Source organism: Centruroides vittatus, unplaced genomic scaffold (assembly GCF_030686945.1).
Source record: "Centruroides vittatus isolate TY-2023 unplaced genomic scaffold, ASM3068694v2 contig_743, whole genome shotgun sequence".
In the NCBI taxonomy this organism is placed as follows: Eukaryota; Metazoa; Arthropoda; class Arachnida; order Scorpiones; family Buthidae; genus Centruroides; species Centruroides vittatus.
The window spans coordinates 597708-619222 of record NW_027122479.1 but is presented as its reverse complement, the minus strand read 5'-3'; the positions used below and the strand labels follow the sequence as shown (position 1 = coordinate 619222).

The 21515-nt window shown below is 32.8% G+C and overlaps 2 protein-coding genes across 5 annotated transcripts in view; one reads left to right on the top strand and one right to left on the bottom strand.

Moving 5' to 3' along the window:
• LOC136981113 (EKC/KEOPS complex subunit TPRKB-like) overlaps window positions 1–21223 on the top strand; it is a 36729-nt gene extending 15506 nt beyond the window's left edge. The window contains exon 4 of the mRNA XM_067277390.1: window positions 21026–21223. Within this exon, the coding sequence (XP_067133491.1) occupies window positions 21026–21112 (87 nt within the window). The 3' untranslated portion in view covers window positions 21113–21223. The remainder of the gene's footprint in view (window positions 1–21025) is intronic.
• Window positions 6699–15839, bottom strand: LOC136981109 (uncharacterized). Of its 4 annotated transcripts, none has more exons than XM_067277383.1 (2): window positions 15746–15839; window positions 6699–8834 (listed from the first exon to the last, which is right to left on the bottom strand). In XM_067277383.1, the coding sequence occupies exon 2, from the start codon at window positions 8813–8815 to the stop codon at window positions 6986–6988; it is 1830 nt and encodes a 609-aa protein (XP_067133484.1). In that variant the 5' UTR covers window positions 8816–8834; window positions 15746–15839; the 3' UTR covers window positions 6699–6985. The 4 variants fall into 4 exon arrangements, with proteins under 4 accessions (XP_067133484.1, XP_067133485.1, XP_067133486.1 ...); XM_067277384.1 differs by lacking the exon at window positions 15746–15839 and adding an exon at window positions 14070–14553; XM_067277385.1 differs by lacking the exon at window positions 15746–15839 and adding an exon at window positions 11483–11624.
• Window positions 21224–21515: the final 292 nt, after the last annotated feature.

Genomic DNA, 21515 nt, shown 5'->3' with positions numbered 1-21515 from the left:
GAGCGATTATGTAAATACCTGAACGAACTTTCGGTTCAATCCAACATATTCAAGTATCTCTGTCTCAAACTATTTGAAGAGGACACATGTTCACATAAATTTTTTCATTTGGAATGACCAACACTATGGCTTTCCTGAATATTGACTTGACTTTTTCTTCTGGGACTCAATCTGACCAATATCATAAGAAAAGAAAATTTGGAAATAGGGAATATTTGGCATAAAAATTATGTTTGTTTATATCTGAAAATGCTCTTTAAACCCTTTCCACTGTGTGCTATCAGGAAAGCATTCATAACACATCCATATCATACATTTGTATTAGTGAATAATTAGTTCAGGCAACCCATAAGAATTTCTGAAGATCAACCAGTGCTCAAACAAAAATCACTTATACTATCTACCATACTGTATAAAACTGAAAAACTGGGCAGTCTCACAGTATGCCAAAAACGACTACTAGGGCCACTCCTAGCTATTATTTAAATTAATTCAAATTAACAATATAAATTATTTTATATTTTTACAGTATAATACTCAGTATATTACTTTTATTTGTAATTTAGTATGCCCCAAAGCCTGCATTGGGTCTTTTGACTTGTGTTAAGATAAAAATTGAATTGGGATAATTATTCAAATTAATCGACTTAGATTAACTTTCTTGTAGTTGTTAATTCCAGTAGAGGACACAAACAAAGTATCTGTTATAAGATAGATGCAAGAATTCTGTAATTAGGTATTTTGCTGACATTAAACAATGAGATGACTGTCTTCAGCAATTATAAATTTATGACTACACCTATGCATTTTCTGAGAGAATATTTTTAATAACTAACATTTTCAACCTACTCCTCTAAGCCATCATCAGGTTTCTTAAAACTATTTTTAGAAAATGTTTCTCGAATAGAACATTCCATTTAAATTTTAACCTACGAAGTATTCTAAATACAAATTTAAATTGAAATGAATTAAATAACTTATGAAAAATATAAGGTTAACAATAAATAAAAATAAACTTAAAAATTATGCAAGTTTAATAAAATACAAATAAATATGCAAATAAGAAAAATAATGTGAAATCCGGAATTCTCCTAAGGAAATTTTTAATTAATTTCCTTTCCGTTATATAACGGATTAGCAAAAAAATCTTTAGCTGGAAAAACTTGAAACCCTCTTCAAATAACTATCAACATTCTATTGTTGCCAAGCAACATGCAGCTCGACTTGCACGATAGTTTATAGTTAACATCTAAATTTCGTCACTTGTTTTGGTCCCGGAAACACCTATAACAGCGGTTCCCAACCTTTTTTTGACCAGGGACCACTTTGATTTCATTGTTGTTAGCAGGAACCACAAGGTTTAAGAAAAATAAACTGTGTCAATCTAAAAATAAACTTTAATGAAAACTTTTAACATAAGTAATCGTTAAATTCAAGTAACACGCTTTCCGATGGGAATTAAATTCAAGTAACACGCTTTCCGATTTTTATAGGTGACCTATAAAAATCAATCACATGACCGATTTTCCCATCACAAAACTATAAAAGATGCTTCCTTCCCCCTCAGGGGCGTCTCTTATCGAAAGTTGGACCAACGCCATTGAAGACCGTCTAGAGGAACCAACAAAGTCGCCGCATCTCCAAGCCTCACATATCATTATCAATCGCATCTCAGTCGCTAACTTTTATACTCGTGCCTATCTTGGATACCTGTGAACAATTTGTGGATATCTATGTGCCATTAAACGAACTTGAATTGCCATGAAAACCTACCAAGAGGTATGAAACAACCCTGTAACTCTCGAGTCCCTATGCGATTTAGGGAAATTAGCATTGTAACTTGTCCATTTTGTTAATTCCAATAAATCTTGTTTTATTTGTTATATGGTGTCCTCCTTTACTCATATATCGCCTTCGCCTTATCGTCGACCCCTAATACTCTCCCTACACTCGCCTGACAGAAAGAGTCCCGACCCACAGACCCAAATCGTAAACAAGCCATCCGAGACAAGTGGGCAGGTCAACGACCTGTTGCCGGAAAGGGAGGTCTGACTTTTTCTTACCTCCCAGCGGTACTCACAAATATATACTGAAAACTATGAGAATATAACACAAGCCAAATATAATTATACGGGGACACACAATTCAGGGGATTTTATGTCCAAATCTTTTTTCAATGATGTATTTTTAGGCTGAAGATGAGTGCGTTTGCATCTTGCATTCATGCACTGCTCTTTGATCTTGTTGTAAATCTCTATTTTTTCCATATCCATAGAGAGGGTTGGAGAATGTACCTTTTTAATGATGTTTGCTTCATCCCACTTTATAACAGAGCCTTCCACCTGTGACATTGCTGCTAAAATTGTATTATTATGGCCTTTTTCTACATTGTCCTTGTTTTCCTTCAGTTGCACCATGAGATTTCTTTTTTGATTTTCTTTTCCCAATGTAATCTTTGTGGACCCCTCTAATTGTTGATTTTCATAAGGTATTTTGCATACTCCAGTCTGTTCTTCTTTCTTTAATTTGTTTTTATCATTTCTCAGTAAGTTTTAAATATTAGGAGCTTTTTTGTAAACTATCCTTGAGTTTTTGTACGTTGCCAGATCATTTATAGTGCCTTTCAATGATTTGTTGTATGTAAATTTATTGATTCTGTGGTGTGTTGAGTTTGGAATACATAAGTACAACACTTAAGTTAAAAAATCATATTTAATCATACAATATATATATGAGGTCTACAGCTAGTAAGGATACACTGGTAGAATACATTCTCTGAAACTGATAATATTCAATCCAAAAGGAGCTGAAGAATCAGCAGCAACAAAACTCATGGAGGACTCCAATGCTCCTTACATATATCGAAGTATTCTAGTCCTTTGTTCCATTGAAAATAACGTTTTAAAAATCCTAAATCTGGTTCATTCTTGTTATTCAAGTATCTATTCTGCCCTTGTCTCTTTTTCTGCTTCGGATGAAAATAGATTGTGTTGTTCACTAAATTTTTATTTCTTCCAATTAGGCCTGTCCATTCTTCTACAGAGTTCCTTGGTTCACATCACAGCACCAACAAGACGACAAAAGGAAGCCCCCATGCTCTTACACTCAATATATATTACCAGCTGCACCCCCTTGTGTTCACATCCATATACACAAAATATAGAAATAAAAATAAAAACAAATATTACAATGACACACGGATAATTACACTAATAAAATACTAATAATAAACACTATTATTAATATTCTTATAATACATAAGAAGTATTATATTTAATCATTTACAAAATTATATACAACATGATGGGTACAAGAAACATGTTGTTTTTTGGAGACTTCTCTTTGTTTTCTTCATAACTCTTGATGTGCCATTCTATGGAGGATGTTCTATACCCTAAAGTTCTATCAATTTCTTTAATTCTAAAAATTTCTCTTAGATCTCTTGTATATTGGAACAATACAAAAAGACTCTTCTAACCAGTGCTCTGAATGAAGAAAGTTTATACAGTAGAGAGTCGTTTATCCGAACGCTTTCCAGTCGGACTGTGTCATGCTGAATCAAACTTTTTTGATACTAGATTTACTTCTAAAGTATAATATATTTATTTTGTTTGTACAAAATAAAGAAATAATTTTTAACGATACAATAGTCTCGATTATTATTATAAAAATTTTCGTTAGGCTTAAAATCGACGAAAATTCAACATGAAGCGACACGCAACGGAGAAAAATTTGAACATCAGACAGGTTAATATATTTTTTCGTACATAATCGGTTATCCGAACAACCCAGTCCCCAATTGATTTGGATAAACAACTCTCTACTGTACTTGTAAAGGTCATTAGACCACGATGGGATGTACAGAGGAGCATAAGTTGGTTTGATATATACATCAGTAAATACCTCTATTCTTAAACTGGATATTAATGTTTAGGAAGTGCAGACAACTAGTGCTCTGTTGTTCTAGTTTTAGCTTTAAACTGTGCCTATTGTTGTAATCACATTTAAAAGCTCCTGAAACTTCTAGTCATTTCTCCAAATTATAAATACATCATCTACTTATCTTTTATAGAGTTTAAGATAAAAGTGACGACGGTAGGCTAAACTAACCAAACTCTTTATATGGGTTTGTTTTAATGTTTGTTAAATTATAGTATTTGATTGAATTTTAAAAATGTGTTACATTGATCACTTGGTCTGATAAACCCTTACATAAGATAACCTTACATCAAACACTATAATGTAATATAATAGTAGGTTAGAAGTACGAAGTAATCTACTAGATTATTTTGTACTTAATCTTTAGTGTTATTTTTTTGCCCGAGCAATGCCAGGCTGATCTGCTATTTTATATACAGGGTCTTTATAATTAAAGTTCCACTTTGAAATGGCCATAAAAGGAAAACTACTGGACAAAATGCTATCAAACTTGGTAACAGTTTACAGGAAGTCATAGGATTTTATTTTTGTAAAGAAAAAAAAATACACTGCTGGCCATTAAAATTACAACACTAGGAAGGAATGATCATACGAACATCAAAACTTTATGAATGGAAGAAGAGGTTGCGATATGCAAATGACTAGTATTTAGACGATGCAGGAGGGACAAACGACATCTGAAGCACTGCATAAAAGAAAAGTTGTGCAGTGGATTTCTCATTCGGAAATCGCTTTGTAAGGTTGGGGTTTCATCAGAATATCGTGTTATGCCTCAAATAAGAAGAAGAAATGCTTACCAGCAAGTGTCGGAATTCGATAGAGGCAGAATCGTTGCCTATTGAGAGTGTGGATTATCGTTCCGTGATATTGCCACTTGCACTGGTCGAAATCCAACCACTGTCATGCAAATATGGAATTGATGGGTTGCTGATGGTCATACTGAACGGCATGCAGGATCTCAATGCCCTCCCATGACTAACACCCGAGAGGACAGACATATTGTGAGGTCGGCCGTGCAAAACCGTACAACCACATCACGGACCATTAGTCAGGAAATGGGCTTGTTTGCAGTACGTCCAGTATCTGCTCGCACAGTGCAATGACGTTTGCAGCAGCATGGACTGTCAGCACGGTGACCATTACTTCGGCTTCCCTTGACATTGCAGCATAGAGAGAGACAGCGACTCTGGTGTGCCCAACGACAAAGCTGGATACAGGAGTGGCACAATGTCATCTTTTCAGACGAGTCCTGGTTCTGCTTGCAATGCTGCAAGCAGAACCAGGACTCGTCTGATGGCCATATATGTGTCTGGGGCTCTGAGGAGACTGCTCATCGCCTGCTTGCATTCGATATCGGCATAGGGGTCCTGCACCTGGTGTGATGGTATGGGCAGCCATTGGGTACATGACACGCACATCTCTAGTTTGTATCGACGGTAATTTGAATGGAGATCAGTACATTTCTGACATCTTACATCCAGTGGTTGTGCTCTATCTTCGAGGCCTGCAAAACACCATCTTTCAACAAAATAATGCAAGACTACATGTTGCATGTTGTGTTCTGACCTTCCTCGATACAGAGGGTATTGAATTGTTGTCCTGGCCTGCAGTCTCCAGATCTCTCACCAATTGAAAACATCTGGTCATGGGTTGTTGAGAGACTGGCCGCCACCCCTCTCCAGCTAATACGGTTGATGAAGTGTGGCATAGACTTGAAGCAGCATGGAATGAGTTGCCCGTTTCTGTCATCCAAGCCCAATTCGACTCCATGCCTAACTGGATAAGGGCTGTTTTAGCTGCCAGGAGTGGCAACTGTTTCTACTAATTTTGCATTCCTGTAAACCCCCAAACTGCTAGCAAATTTAATCATTTTGTCTTCATGCCATACTGTTTACATACAATAAATATCTTTTTTTTATTTGCTTTCCTTCTTGGTGTTGCAGTTTTAATGGCCAGCAGTGTAGTTCAAAAACTCACCACCAATGGGGAATGGTGCTGTTTGCAATATTGTTAAACGAAATAAGACATGAAGACATTGGTTGAAAATGCCTTTAATCGTTTCTAAAACGTGTTACAAAGCATGTTCAATGTGGCATCCACCATTATCTGAAAGCAAGTTAAATTGCATTATTGTGTTCTCAACAGTAGCTCAGCATATCAGGAGGAATGTTAAGGACATGTCGGAGTATTGCAGTTTTCAATTCTGCCAAATTGTTCATTTTCATTTTCAACTGATGTCTTCATGTTTTATTTCATTTAACAACATGGCATACAGTGCCTTTCCCCACTGGTGGTGAGTTTTTTTTTTTTGCAAAAATAAAATCCCATGACTTCCTGTAAACTATTACCAAGTTTGATAGCATTTTTGTCCAGTAGTTTTCCTTTTATGGTCTTTTTAAAGTGGAACTTTAATTATAAAGACCCTGTATATTTAAATTTTACTGTATAAATAAATATATATATATATATATATATTTATAATTACAGTGAACCAAATGAGAAAGATTGGTTTTACTGTGTACACATCTTAACCTTCTATCCTGTTTTGTCTCTACCATGTGTTGTTTCCAAATTTATCGCATCAATATTATTAATTGATCTTGTGTCTTTATACAGTAAACATAGATAAGATATCTTTGGGGCTCTATAATGTGTAATGTACTCTGGAAACCACAATTTGAGATTGGCAGTTAGATGTCTTAGTTGCCCCAGTCAATAGTGTATTTAAATCAAAAAAAGTCTTAAATGTAACCTTAAACTTCCACCATTAAAAGATTTTAATAACTATATATAAACATACTGATTGAAAATCTTAATCATTATGTTATAGATATAATTGGCTACAATAGTACATGCATTCAAATTTTATTTATAATTCTAGGAAGACAAAAAGTTATGTATTAGAAGTTTTTTTAATAGAACAAGAAAGAATTTTCAAAATATTGCATTCACAAGTGTTCATTAGAAAATTAAATATTGTAGTTACAACAAGTAACATTTTTTTTTTATTATAAAATTATATTTATTTTAGAACCTTGTATTTGATTTAATATATTTGATTAACGATCCAATCATAAAATTCTTTGCAATTCATATCATGAAAATTATATCTTGTTAAAATTATATCCTTTATGGTTTCTTGCGAAAGATTATTTGTTTCTTGAGTCCACTGTTCATCAATCATATCATTTATCCTCTCTACAATGGCATTATGGTTTGGTATTGCAAAAACAAACTGTGCAATTTTTAACAGTTCAGAATATTGTTCTTGCGATGAACAAGCATTAAAATATTTTGTCCACTTCTTTTGGATATTTTCTTTACTTTCTTCTTCTGATAAGTTATTTATAAATTGTTTCAAAGCACAAAACTGATTAAAAAATTCTGAATCTTTAATGCTAATTTCTATTCCTTCAAGATATTGTAAACTAGGAGTAATTTCGTTCCATTTGATTTCATCTTTAAAACACATCCAAGAAAACATTCTAAAATGCTTTAAAGGTTCTAAACATGATTCTAGATAATTGATTGTTTTCTTGTAAAGTACATTAACTTCTTTCAAAAAGTCTTCGACATTGCTGCCTAATCCACTGACTCTCAAAGAATTCAAAATGCTTTCAATTTTCATAGGCATAAAATTATTATTTAATCTTTCTTGCAAAAGATTAACAATTTCACTTATTATATTTATACTTTCAATAAGAGAAATGTCAAAGTTTTCCATTTTTTGAATATTATTATAAAAAACTGTCATTAAAGAATGAACAAGAAGCAAGTAAGCTTCACTTAAGTTATTGTTAAAAAATTTAAATAAAAAATTAGGTGGATCAGTGCTCGACAGAAAGTGAGATTTTAATACGTCAAACACAAACAAAAGACGATTTATTACCGGCAAGAGATATAACCATCTTGTTTTAGCGTTACATAAAACATTTTTATATTCTACTTTGACAAATTCAATAAAGTCTTTGAGATGTATGGTTTGAACCTCATAAACAGAAAAGTAGTTAAATAGTTTTAATATAAATACTTCAATATCTACAGATAATGAATCACAGCCCCGATGAATAGTTTTATTAAGTAGATGCACTGGGCATCCTATACCAATTATATAGTTGTTGATGTGCAATCTGAGCCTAGAATAAATGGTATCGTATTCCTGTTTTATTTTTCTATCAAAATTTGTGATGCCGTTACCATCATAAAAAGAAATACATCTAGAACTCAGTTCATATTTGTTAAGAGAATTTATGATAATATCAGATATTGTATTTAGTGATCCATCATTTTCAAATGAAATGTCAATAATTTTATTTTTGATTCCTCCTTGTTTAAAATCAAAATACTGTATTATAATTGGAAGCATATTTTTTGCTAAATGGTTGCTGGTATCGATGGCTATGCCAATGTATGGAATTTCTTCTAAATCTTCTAAAAGTTTTCTTGTAGATAATGGTCCAAGAATATTGGTTACAATGTCCGTACTCTTTGTCCCACTGCAAGACACTTTTTCTGAAATATCCGAATCATAGTATATTTTTCTATTCAGTTCAACTGTGCAGTCTAAGGAGTTAAATGACTGATGGTGGATGATTGTATGAAAAGTGAGTGTTGCTTCTGCAGCTTCGACAAATTTTGTATTTTCTGACAGAGCAACATATTCACGAACGGAATCTAATGCATTAGGTACGGTATTTGCATTTCGCTGATGCTTTCTTGTAGCAAGATGGACCTCTATATCACATTTTCCTTTGTTTGCAATAGAAATAAAGCAATTACAAACTAGACAATAAACTTCTGAATCATTTTTTCCCTTCTTAAATGTTGTATATGTTCTTTTTAAGTCATCATTAAAGATACATTTTCTTTTTGGCATTTTAACTTTTGCTGTGGCACTAAAGTTAAAAAGGAAAAAAATGAAACATTAATTAAATTAAATTATATAATTCAGTTAAAATAATAATTAATAACAATAATACTTTCATGATCTTATATTTATTTTCCTGTATATAGTTTAAATTAATTAAAATCGTTTCCAATAACAATTTTTAGTAATCTTAAGATAAAGACTAAGTTTAATGTGCCAAAAATATTATCCACTTGAAGAATGTGATAATCACTGTGTATGTAATAAAAATTGTTTAACGTCGATAGACAGTGGTTATCTTGTTCTTTAAGAGATTAGTAGTTTTTCTCAATATACCTGTACACTGAAGAAGCAGCATATTAGTAACACCCATCTAATAGTACATAGACTTTTTTCCTTTTTACAGCCAAATGGTACTGTACATGAACTTTGTGCACAGTGAGGAACTGATTCAATAGGATAGCAAACCATCTGCTGACAATGGTAAGCTAAGCCTGCATCTGATATTTTCTGGCTAGTCAATGGTGATGAGTCTACATATTCAATTCCAAATGTCATAGAATTGCTCTATAGCAGGGGTGGCCAACTTTTGTATACATAAGATCTACTTTTTATCTTAAAAACGTGTTGCGATCGACTTGTTGTCGTAGGCATAGTCTAAATGGCAAGGGGGAGGTGTGAAATACATATTATGTTTATACACTGTGTTTCAGTACAAGGTGCACTCCTGTGAGCTATGGGTAGATAAGCAAATTATATGTTCAAAACTATTTTTTATTTTTTAAATCACTTATTAAGTTTTCAAGATATAGGCTCATAAAGAAAATAAATTTCCAGACCCAACTTTTGATATTTGCAGCTACGAGTTCATTCCGTACAGGCAGTACCTAAAAAAAAATCAATTTTTCGACACTTTTTCAAGATAGACTTTTACTAACTTAAAATATAATTTAATTTTTTTTTATCAATTACAATGTATAAGTTGTGGTACTATTTGTTCATAAATATGAAAAAGTTAAAATCCATCTTAAGAAACAAAGCAATAATAAATGTCTACTCTAATAACCTTGAATAGCTTCGCAAAGTATAGTAAACTATACTTTGCGAAGCTATTCAAGGTTATTAGAGTAGACATATTTATGAAAAAGTTGTTATAAAAATGCACAGTATGGCTGATAATTTGATTATAAGATTTTACTTTTGCAATTTTTTTGGACCAGGAAAAATTATCATGGAAGAATGATGTAAGATTTTTAGACCTATTTTTTGCTAATCTATCAATAACTGGCAGGAGTGCACCTTGTACCGAAACACCCTGTATATCTACCTACGTAAAAAACAATGTAATTATTTAACGAGCCAAAAAACTCACGTCCACCGGAATTAAAACAACATGAGTAATTATTAACAATATTTATTAATTCAAATTAGCTACAGATAAAGACCTATTTATAATTTATTTTATTACGTTAACATTAATGGGAGGACTGAGTTTGCACATCTCTAACCAAGGAAACATAATTAGGTGTATATCCTGACAAAGATAATAATAATGAGTCTTCAATATGGGAATCAGTCAGGACAGAATGATGTTTAGTCTTCATTAACTTTAAGTATGAAAATGCCAATTCAGGTATGTAGTTCCAAAACAGGAATAAATATATTCGCTACATTTGGTGATACTGGGATATTTTTCCCTGTTGACGTATTTCCAAAAATCCAAAAATATAGAGATCTGTTGCATAAAATGCTTACCTATCAAGTAAATAGATTGGTAAGAAAAGCCACAATTTAATTTAAAACATAGAGAAAAGGTACTTGCATTTTAAACAGATGAAAAATAATAATAATATTGTGAATACTAAAGAAAAGAAGCTACCGTACGACAGTATCAAATATTCAAGCTAAATGGCTGTGTTTTCTACGAGTCCAGTCATAACCGAATGCATATTGTTGCTTTTGCACATTACGTTCATGCGTTGCATTCAGTTACAAGTGTAACACATTAAGTCAAGACATCGCGAGCGATTGACTAAAATTGGCTTCACCATCGACTTGGTCACCCCTGCTCTATAGGGTTAATGTCAGTATGTGAAGTGACCGTGCAAGAATTTTTATTTTGAATCTCCAGATAGTTTGACACCACCCAGGACCAATAACAAATTTTCTTGAAAGATGGCACTTCTATCAGGATATATGACTTGAATAGATTTTGATATTTAATGGAATTTTGGAAATCCCAGAGAAAGCACCCGAACTCATAACATTCCTTTAACCAGCCAGTGTTACCATGCATTACACATATTTACTAACATCTTTTCTCTATATGTCATATATTAATTCAGTTTTCTTTATAAAGAAGCTGAAAACTCAGTTCACTAGTCCAGGTCAACCTTTTTTGTAGGGAAAGAGTGATCTGGACCAATGAATCCAGTTGCAATGAAGATGTCGCCATGTGCCATATAGCCTGTTGAGACAGGATATCATCAAAAGTGTTCTCAAACAGAATCTGCTATAGAAACCCCAACCAATGAAATGGTAATTGCTTACCTGTAATGCATTAAGATAATGTAATGATCAACAAGCAATTATTTTATTATGACATTGTCACAATTGCAGGCTGCAATTTTTAATCATACTTTTTAATTTATTTAATTTAAAATCTATGCTCTCCACCTTCAAATTAGTGTCTTGCCCCTGCACATCATACTTTTCCTTTAGCAATTGTGACCATACGGTCGGCACCACTCACGATGCCTCTTCAGGACGACACCAGTATGGGGCCGTCCATAAATTACGTAAGGGCGATTTTGGCCATTCTAGACGCCCACCCACCCCTGTGTAAGAAACCATAATATTTTCTTTGATTCCCCTCCCCTTCCCTATCTTACGTAATATTTCGGCATAATTTTATAGAAAGATTTTAACAAAACTTAATTTTTTTAATGAAACCCTAAAAACCTTAGGTCCAAAATATATGATTGTTAATTAGTTAATTAGTCTTTTATAAATAATAGTATATATTAAGTGAACAAATTAAAAAATATAAAATTTAATAAATTTGAATGAACAATTTATTTTAAGAACTATTTTTTAATTATTAACAGTCTTTTTATTATTATCATTAATCAACATCATAATATTCATTTTTACATTAATTTTAATTTTCACAAAAGAACACAAAATACTTTGACAAATCGACTAGCTAGTGCACGTGTAAACAGAAACTTCATACAAAATAAAACAAGATAGAATAAAAACCACATTCCATTGCCATATTGATTACATCTTGGCTAAGGCCAAGAATGTAAACTACACGCTGCTAAAATGTGCTAGGTGCACCTGGGGACTAAATCATAAAGCTTGTAAAACTCTATATAATAGGGCAATACAACCAATGCTACTTTATGCAGCCTCTAGCTGGGGTCACGTAACTAGTAAAAATTCAGTAGCAAGTAATTACTCTCTTTTCAAAGATAGTTTGCCATCAGAATTTCAAAGTGCTGCAGAACTGTTACTGCTAATGCCTCTCTGATTCTAGCGGAGCTCCTTCCTTTGCCACTATGTATTGTAGAAAAAATTCTAAACTACTACGTCAGAACTACAAACATCGAGGCTCAACAACAGTCTCTACTCCTATCTACGGCTGTTCAAATGTTACCATATTGCAATTACCCTATCTCTGATCATCACCCTGTAAACAAGGTTATCTCCAGGGTACATTTGGTATCATCTGCTTCCTCCATGGATAACCATGCAGACATTAATATCTACACAGATGGGTCCAAAAGCCCCCTTCGTGTCTGCTCAAGTATCTGTATCTTCCTCCAAACTGACATATTTTGCCCAAAATATGTTAGAAGGTACAGATACCCCCACATATCAAGCCGAAGAAGATGATGTCTATCAAGCTGTTCAGTGCGCCACTTCACTACCAAACAAAACTCTGTCTATCAACATTTACAGTGATTCTTAGTCCGTCCTAAAAGCTCTATTAAATCCCAATTTCAATAGCAATAAAATCATATATCCAGCACCATATTAAAAACCTTGTAAATAAGATAACTTTTACGTTTGTTTGTGGCCATACTGGCATCCTAGGAAACGAAAAAGCCGACTTTGAGGCTAAGTCAGCTGCAAAGGACTACACTCACATCTCTCTCTTACGCAGCAGCCTTAAAAATTATATTCATAACAACGCTATGCAGAAGTGGAATCAATAATAGTTGAGCAGTAAAAACTGGTAGAATAACTTTAGAAGACTTTATTTTCCTAGTGTCGAATGCAGGTTCTCGTCACCACTTAGAGATTTAATGTTTGCTACTGCTCAACTACTTACCGAGCATGTATAACCGGGCAGAAACTGCCTCTTGCTTTTGCTCTACAGAAAACCCAGACACCGTCGACCATATGATCTATCATTGTCCAATTTACGATCAACATAGACTTATTCTAAAATTAGAAATCTTTACGCTTGGTTTCGGTGGCCATCTCAACTCGACAAGCTTGTTCAGAAGCCACTGTTTGATGCTTTTTACAATTATGTTCAAAAATGTGGAAAATAAGACTATAATTTCTAATTTTACATTTTAGTTTTCACTAAAAACCGAATACTAATTTTCAGTTTACTTTATATCATGTATTTCGGTTTATGTATTTTTAGTGTTATACACCCACAGGAGTGGTGCACTTATTCTAATTAAAAAAAAAAAAAAAAGAGAGAGAAACAACTACACGGCCTTTCTCCCATGATGAAAAATGTGTAGAGAGTGAATCTGCTAGCGTTATTATTCTATCACGTCACACCTGATGGCGTTAGTACAACGAAGGTTCTTAATAGAAACCACCAAATTAAAGCCAAATTCAAAACTCCACCACTCAACGAGATCAAAAAGTAAAAATAAGAATATTACGTAAGACAATATCTAGTACCCTCTTACCGCTGAGTAAGAAATCGTAAGAAATCCTTGACCCCACCCACCCCAAAATACCTTACGTAATTTATTGACGGCCCCTATGTCGGAATCGACACACGATCGCGATAACAATCTCGTTCTCGCGCGAGCAGTTACGTAATAAAGGCAACCGGATCCAGATGGAGACGAGAGACAACGTGGTTAGGGAAGTGCACCAAACACCCATTAAAAAAATAACAAACATCCGTTTATTTAACTAATTATACAGAAATATTAATACTTCATAATAAAGGTTTCGTCTACGATTTAACAAATTTGCATTCTAGGTTGAGAGAGAGAGTTTATACCTTAAAATTGTAACTAAGGATGGCTCATAAAGCAAGTTGAAAATGTTTTGAGTATAAATGTTACGGTTAGACTGAAGCAAAAGGTATCCAGCTTAAAAAAGGTATTAAATTTAATATTGACGAATAGACATAGATATATCTAGATGTAATTCGACACGCTGAATCGATTGGCATTAAAAAATATTACTTACGATCAACCGTTTAAGAGTTACGAACGATTTTTTATTTCCGGCTATTTGCTTCGTTTAAAAACAACTTTATTAAGAAATACGCAGGCACTCATCGATATTAACAAAACGAATTACTTTAATTTACCATAATACATACCATCTACGAGAGAAAGTGACATTAAAAATACTAAAATGGTGTTAGCACGCGTACCCACGACACGAGTGTAGGGACAACTCGCGCAGGGAAATTTTCCCCGACCGGTGGGGAACATGTCGAGCGTGACGTCACTTCCACAATTCCCTACACACGCGTGTGCAGTAACAGAAACAGTTCAAACAATTTTCCGTGAAAAATATGCATTTAATATTTATATTCAGTGTGTTTGTGGAGCCTTATTTTCTACGATCGAGTTTTTGCTTACCGTTAAAACGTACAGTACAGTACATTTTGTGTATATTTTGATCATCAACTTTCTTATTATGGATCGACTTAAATGAAAAGTAACAATTATAAAGTACCAGTTGCGTTTCCGTTATAATTTGCTACAAAAATTCAACTCGCATATAAGAGCAGCTACCATCTAGATAAAAGCGTTCGTAGTAGTATAAGTGATATAAAATGGGCGTCGGAATGCTTTAACGACGAGTGTGTACTATATGTATACTATTTAAACCCCTAGACGAGAAACAGTGAGAAAAGAATGCGTATAAAATGCAATTACAGCTGGAGTCATTTTGGTTGAGTTGTGATGGTAGAGTACAGAACAGCCTATATCTGGGGATAAAGAGCTAAAGACGTTAATGTTGCTACAGAGTAACGTGTGGAAAACTAAATTTGTTAGTAAATTTTTACTTTTGTTTTAAATAATATATAATAATTATATTCAAGTATTTCTGTTACTGCACACGCGTGTGTAGGGAATTGTGGAAGTGACGTCACGCTCGACATGTTCCCCACCGGTCGGGGAAAATTTCCCTGCGCGAGTTGTCCCTACACTCGTGTCGTGGGTACGCGTGCTAACACCATTTTAGCATTTTTAATGTCGCTTTCTCTCGTAGATGGAATGTATTATGGTGAATTAAAGTAATTCGTTTTGTTAATATCGACGAGTGCCTGCGTATTTCTTAATAAAGTTGTTTTTAAACGAAGCAAATAGCCGGAAATAAAAAATCGTTCGTAACTCTTAAACGGTTGATCGTAAGTAATTTTTTTTAATACCAATCGATTCAGCGTGTCGAATTACATCTAGATATATCTATGTCTATTCGTCAATATTAAATATAAGACCTTTTTTAAGCTGGATACCTTTCGCTTCAGTCTAAAAAGGGTCTAAAGAATATGGCGCAGGTTAGCGTACAGCTCGCACGTTGCCAGTTTATTATTATTTAATTTCTCGTCGTTGTGTCGAAATAACTTTTTACGTTATGTAAATATAAAAATGTAATACGACTACCGTATTTACCGCTTAGTTTTTTAATCAATATATAAGAAAATGCCGACATTACCTCCAAAATCCGGACTGGGGAGTGTCTGACCCGGACGTTCGACCTATTTACAAATGAGTCACATCCGGAAAATATAGGACGCGTGGCTACCCGCTCTCGAACGTACAGTAATTACAATTTAGCCGTTACATGTTTTGTAATTCCAAGTATGATTTATTTATTCGAAAGTTACAAAAATAAATAAAGATATATTTAAATTTATATGATAAAAATATTATTACCAGTGATAACGAAAGACGTAATGTAATAGCTTTATTTTTTCCTTAGTGGGGACGAAAAAATTTTTATTTATTTTGTTTTAAGAAGTCGGCCAGCATTCGACATCTTCAGAAAATTAGTTGTAAAACATTTTTTATCGCCTATAAATTATAACACATGCGGTAGACGGGAAACAGCTCGTTACGTGATAAATCTGGTTCGAATCGGATCCCGACATTTAACGTTTTACGTATGAAAAATAGCCCCTTTCTCCTCGCTCGACACTTTTATTCTTCCCGTCGGCTCCGAAAATCAGTTTTCGTCGTGGGTTTCTCCGGACTCGTAACACGGGCGACCGGCGTCGGGAACGGGTCCGGAAATTCGCCCCTCTTCGCGAAAAGTTCCGACTCCGATGGGATTCGGACCTCGGTTCTCCGGTTGCCTTTACCGCCTCAGCCGTCCGAAACTGTACGCGTCGCCCGGTTCCAACCCCGACCTAGTTGTGACCGGCAAAACAGTATACCGACGATATTGCATTTCCTGTTTTGGCAGTTTTATTTCCGAGTTTTTCTGTTTTAACTGTATGTATCGAGAAAAAGGCAAGTCCGTAAATTTTAAAACGAATCTTTTCGAGTAGATCGGCGGACAAATTTGAACGGGTTACGCCGAGTATTACGAAAGAAATGCGGTGGCTTTTTCTCGCTCGTTGGAGGTTTATTATTCGAATCTTAAACCAAACACGAAATGACTTATCAAAAAATAATAATGTCAATAAATCGATGAATAATCAACAATAAATAATGTCGGTGCCGTGCCAAAAATCCATAAACGTATTTCAAACCGGCGGCAACAACTTGGCACTAATTTCTTGAAGTAAACGAGCGAATTTCATATTAATAAAGTAAAATGGAACTTTTATGATAATTATTCTATTGCTTAAAAAAATTCGCGACGGTGGACTGTGGGATTCAAAATCGTCAGCTTAAATATCTTTTTCCTCGTTAATTATACGATTCCACTTTTTCGTTAATTAATTAAAACTGTTAACTGTTAAGCTGTCAATGTCATAAAGTATGACTATGTTTCTACATATCGAGATATTTATATATTGTATTTTATCATTTTTATGAAGTAAAGTCCTAATGCTCGATATGACTAATGCATCGTACATCATATTCTACAACCACTTTCTACCGAGACTATCGGAATAATCGGGGCCGGATTAACCCACTTTGGGGCCCTAGACATTTTCTTCTTACCGGGCCCTCCCTCTCCCACAAGAAATAGAGCGCACAAAAATATAAAACAATAAATAAAAACTAAATAATGTGAAAAACTAAAACAAATCTTACGTTTTTATTAATAAAAAATATTTAATATACAACAATAAATTTTAGTTTTTCTAGAAAAGTTTGAACAGTTTGTTTATAAATTTAAGAAAATAAATTTCAATTTTTTAAATGTCTAACAAAAGTTGTTATACAATAACAATAGGCCTATTACCTTAAGATATTAATTGTTTAATTTAACCTTTTTGGTTGATATTTAAATAATATAATATTTTATCCACGAAAGGTAAATTGAATAATGAGAAAGAAAATTTAAAAGCCGAGATAGTTTTTAAAAAATGTATATAAATATGAATAAACTTAGTTTACTTTCCCGAGTTTAATACTGTAATCTTATTTACAAATCTTTTCAAAATACAGTTTGACCGGGCCCTAGACATTTGTCTCGTTCGTCTACGCAACGATCCAGCCCCGAGAATAACGAACGGGAGCACCGTTGTCGGAGAGCCAGTTTATTTTTTTAAAAAATCCGTAAAATTGTTCACGGTATGCACTTTGGCAGGATAATAAGTCGGGCCGGGCCCCCTCTGATTCTTAAATACGAACAAACTTTTTTACAATACAATAAAGATTAAAATGCTTAACTACGGTAAAAAAGTGATCGAGGAATCGCTTTAGGAATATATGTATATAGATTGAAGTATTAACACGTTAAAAAAAACCTTCAGTGTAATTTACATTTTTTAACATCTTGCGAGTTTAGCAATAGAGACGATTCACTTATTACTATATTTGTGTCATTCCAGCAACTGTCTAATTTACATTGTGTATTTAAATTAATTAAATTTTTGTGTTTTAATGTTCTACATCGCTCGTATCCTTCTTTTAACAATATTTTTTTATTTATACGATATTAAAATATTGTTTTTCGTATCTATATTACATTTTTTATTTTGTGTATGTACGAACCGTGTGAAATCTTTATAGTTTAACCTAATAGCAGCTTTGCATTCCTTAATATGTAATTCCAGTTTCACCGACATAATAATTAAAATTTTTTTACAAGTACAGTACCCGTACAACAGATTCTACGTACAATTTCTGTGTTTCTATTTTTCTATGTTTTTTTACATTACTTATAACTAAATTACGTTTATTTTTAAATTTTGATAATATGTATATTTCGTACGAAATTTGGTCGTAGAATATAAATGTGTCATGTATTAGTTGTATCGAACATTACAATTTTACTTGTAAAAATCTGCATAAGCCACCTTGAATATAAAAGAATTTTAGTTTCTATTGTTTTATGGTTTTTATCGAAATCTCTATTTTTTTCATAATATATTTTACTAGATTGAAAGTTAAATATATTAAACAACCATTTTTGTCTTTTTTCAAAGCCATCTCGAAGTTAGTTAGTTAACACGGAATAAATAATTCATTGATTTAAAAATAATTACAGTATTTAAATAAAAGTATATTTCTAAAAATTTGTCAAAATATTACAAGAGTTTTTACCGTTAGTGCACGCACTTGTATTCTATAACAGGGTAAAAACAGTAAGCAAAGAATTGTGTTTTTTGTATTGGGTCTTAGTCATTTATGATTATATAACAGATTGGGTTAGACGTAAGAATCGTATAAATAACTACATATTGGTGTGGTCAGTGGATGGATACACGCTCATTCATTTTTCTTGTTTAATTTCTTGATTTAATTCAATTTATATTCAGAGTTCGGCAAACGTAATAGTACGCGTGCGTAAACATCCCAACACGAGCATAATGTTCCATCTTTTCTTGTTTAGTCATAATTTCAATTTTATCACAAATATAGTAGAGAATATTGAAAGTGGTTCCAATGGTCGTAATCATTATAACAAATATTCAAACTAAGTTCGATCAAATTTGAAACATATTGCAAGAAATTTTCTGACCGGGACTGCATTCTAAATTGGCTGTTTCACAGATGAAATATTTTTCACATAAAACTCCCATTCGGAGACCGATCGTAGCTTCGGAAAAAAAAAACAAAACACATTTTAGTAGTAATAGAAACGGCAAACTTTATTTTAATATTGTAAAAATATGTTTCATTGCTCACGAATAGTGAAGCAATATATTTTCTCTGAACATTTAAAAGAACAGAACAAAATATCAATCCTCGATACTCTATATATAAAATAGGGTTACTAATTTTAAATTTTTTAAAATTTAGGGGTATTGATTTAAAAGACGACGACGATAAAGTTGCGTACGATAAGTAAAATGTTTACGTAACAGATAGCTTTTTTCTATCCATTCCGAGTCCTGTCCATTCTCTTCCCACTCGATCTCTTTTCTTCCCTTCTAGTTTTTATTGCAGTTATATTTATCAATATGTTATAAATAGCGAGTCTTTATAGCAATAAAGTACTGGAAGATCATGAAATTAAAACTAGAAATATTCAACATATTTTGAAATATAAAAAGTCGTACTGTATTGTAAAGTGATTGATTTTTGTTCAGTCTTAAAAAATACATACGAATTACATTTTATGAATGTAAAAATATAATTATCTCAAATCCACCTTATTCCCGCATATACATCTGGAATCACTTTGGTAAGTTTTTCTGTGAACTGATGGCATAAAAATATTAATAGCTGATAATTTTCATAGGATGATAATCGACATTATTTATCTGTAATTCATTATTAAAATTTCTTAAATATACAATTTAACAATATTCTGAAAATGATCTGTATTATGAATTTTCCAATTGCATACAAATTTTAACAATATTAACTCTATTTTATGAGTTGCTAACAAAAATAGTTTGTCAAAGACATACAGTATTATTTAGTATTTTAAATAAAAATAGAAATTTAAAATGAAAGATTTAATGATAATGATCTCGGTCCATCGCTATTTTGATAAGACATTTGCAATGGCAATTAATTTAACACACTTTGGAACATTAAAGTTCTGACATTATTTGTTAACAAATACACTTACTATTTATGTGGATTATTTGATTTGGAAATGAACCTACAGAAAGATTTAATATTGAACATATATGACGATATTTTTGTATTTCTTTGTAACAGAAATAAATTCTTTGTAGAGCTGATTGTTGTGCTTTGGCAGAGTTATCCGTACAAAAAAGTGTTATTGTAAATAATAATTATTTCTGCGCACTGTCGAATCTCGATACGGCACGTCCTTAAATGGCACCGAGCGCTTAAAATTTATAAAAACGAATCCTTTTAATATCTTTGAATTCGTAAATGGCAAAATCGTACCGTCGTACGCTACGACGATGGATGCCCTCGAACTCGAACGTGTACGGGCCTCGTTACTATATCTAATTCGCACTAAGTTATTTCAGTTTTTCGTTACACATAATTTAGTGTCAATAACAGAGGCGAGCAAATGGTGTTAAAGCGAGGTTTAGAGCCTTAACTGTATTTATTCAACAAGAAAATTTACAAAATATACAGAAAATTTAATTATTTTAGCTTTTGTTTTTACATTAAAATTTAAGTCTCGCAACTTCCTATTGGTGTTATGGAAGAATATTTTGCGAGTCCTTTTGACAGAATTGCAGTATTAGTATTTGGCATCTATAGTGAGTCTATCTCTATTAGTATATGTTATATACAAAGTATTTAATGTATAAATTCAAAATAATTAATGAAATTTGCATCTTTAAATTCACAATATTAAGAATCTGATTACAGTATATTTATTATTGAATTGTAAATTTGATTAAGATACAACCTTTATATAAAACTTTTTTACATATTTCAGATATATGGAATCAAAGATGTGGAATTAAATGTTGGAAGTATTCTGGATTCGATAGTAAGTAGAATTTCCGCGAAAGATTATACGTGAAGAATTGCTTTCCTAAAAAACATTCTGTAATGTATGTAAGGTAAAAATAAAATGTAATAGTGTAGTTTCAAATAAATTACTGGAGAATTTGATTTTATATTCTTGATATAATGAAGGATTGAATGAATTATTTCCAATTAGTGTTTCGGACAATAAAGTAAACTAATTATTTGAAATGTATAACTAAAGTCGCACGTTGCATTCTTATACTTTATGTATATTTAATTATCGGTGTCGCCGACTTGTTTCTAGAAAACCGATTGCTTATTGCACGATTAATAGCAAACGGTAAATCGGTTTTCTAGATACGAGTCAATAACGCTTGTGAACGGGACGGCTGAACCCCTCGGATCGGGTCCGACACCCCTCGTGATTTTCCGGCTCGCGGGAACCTTCAAACCGC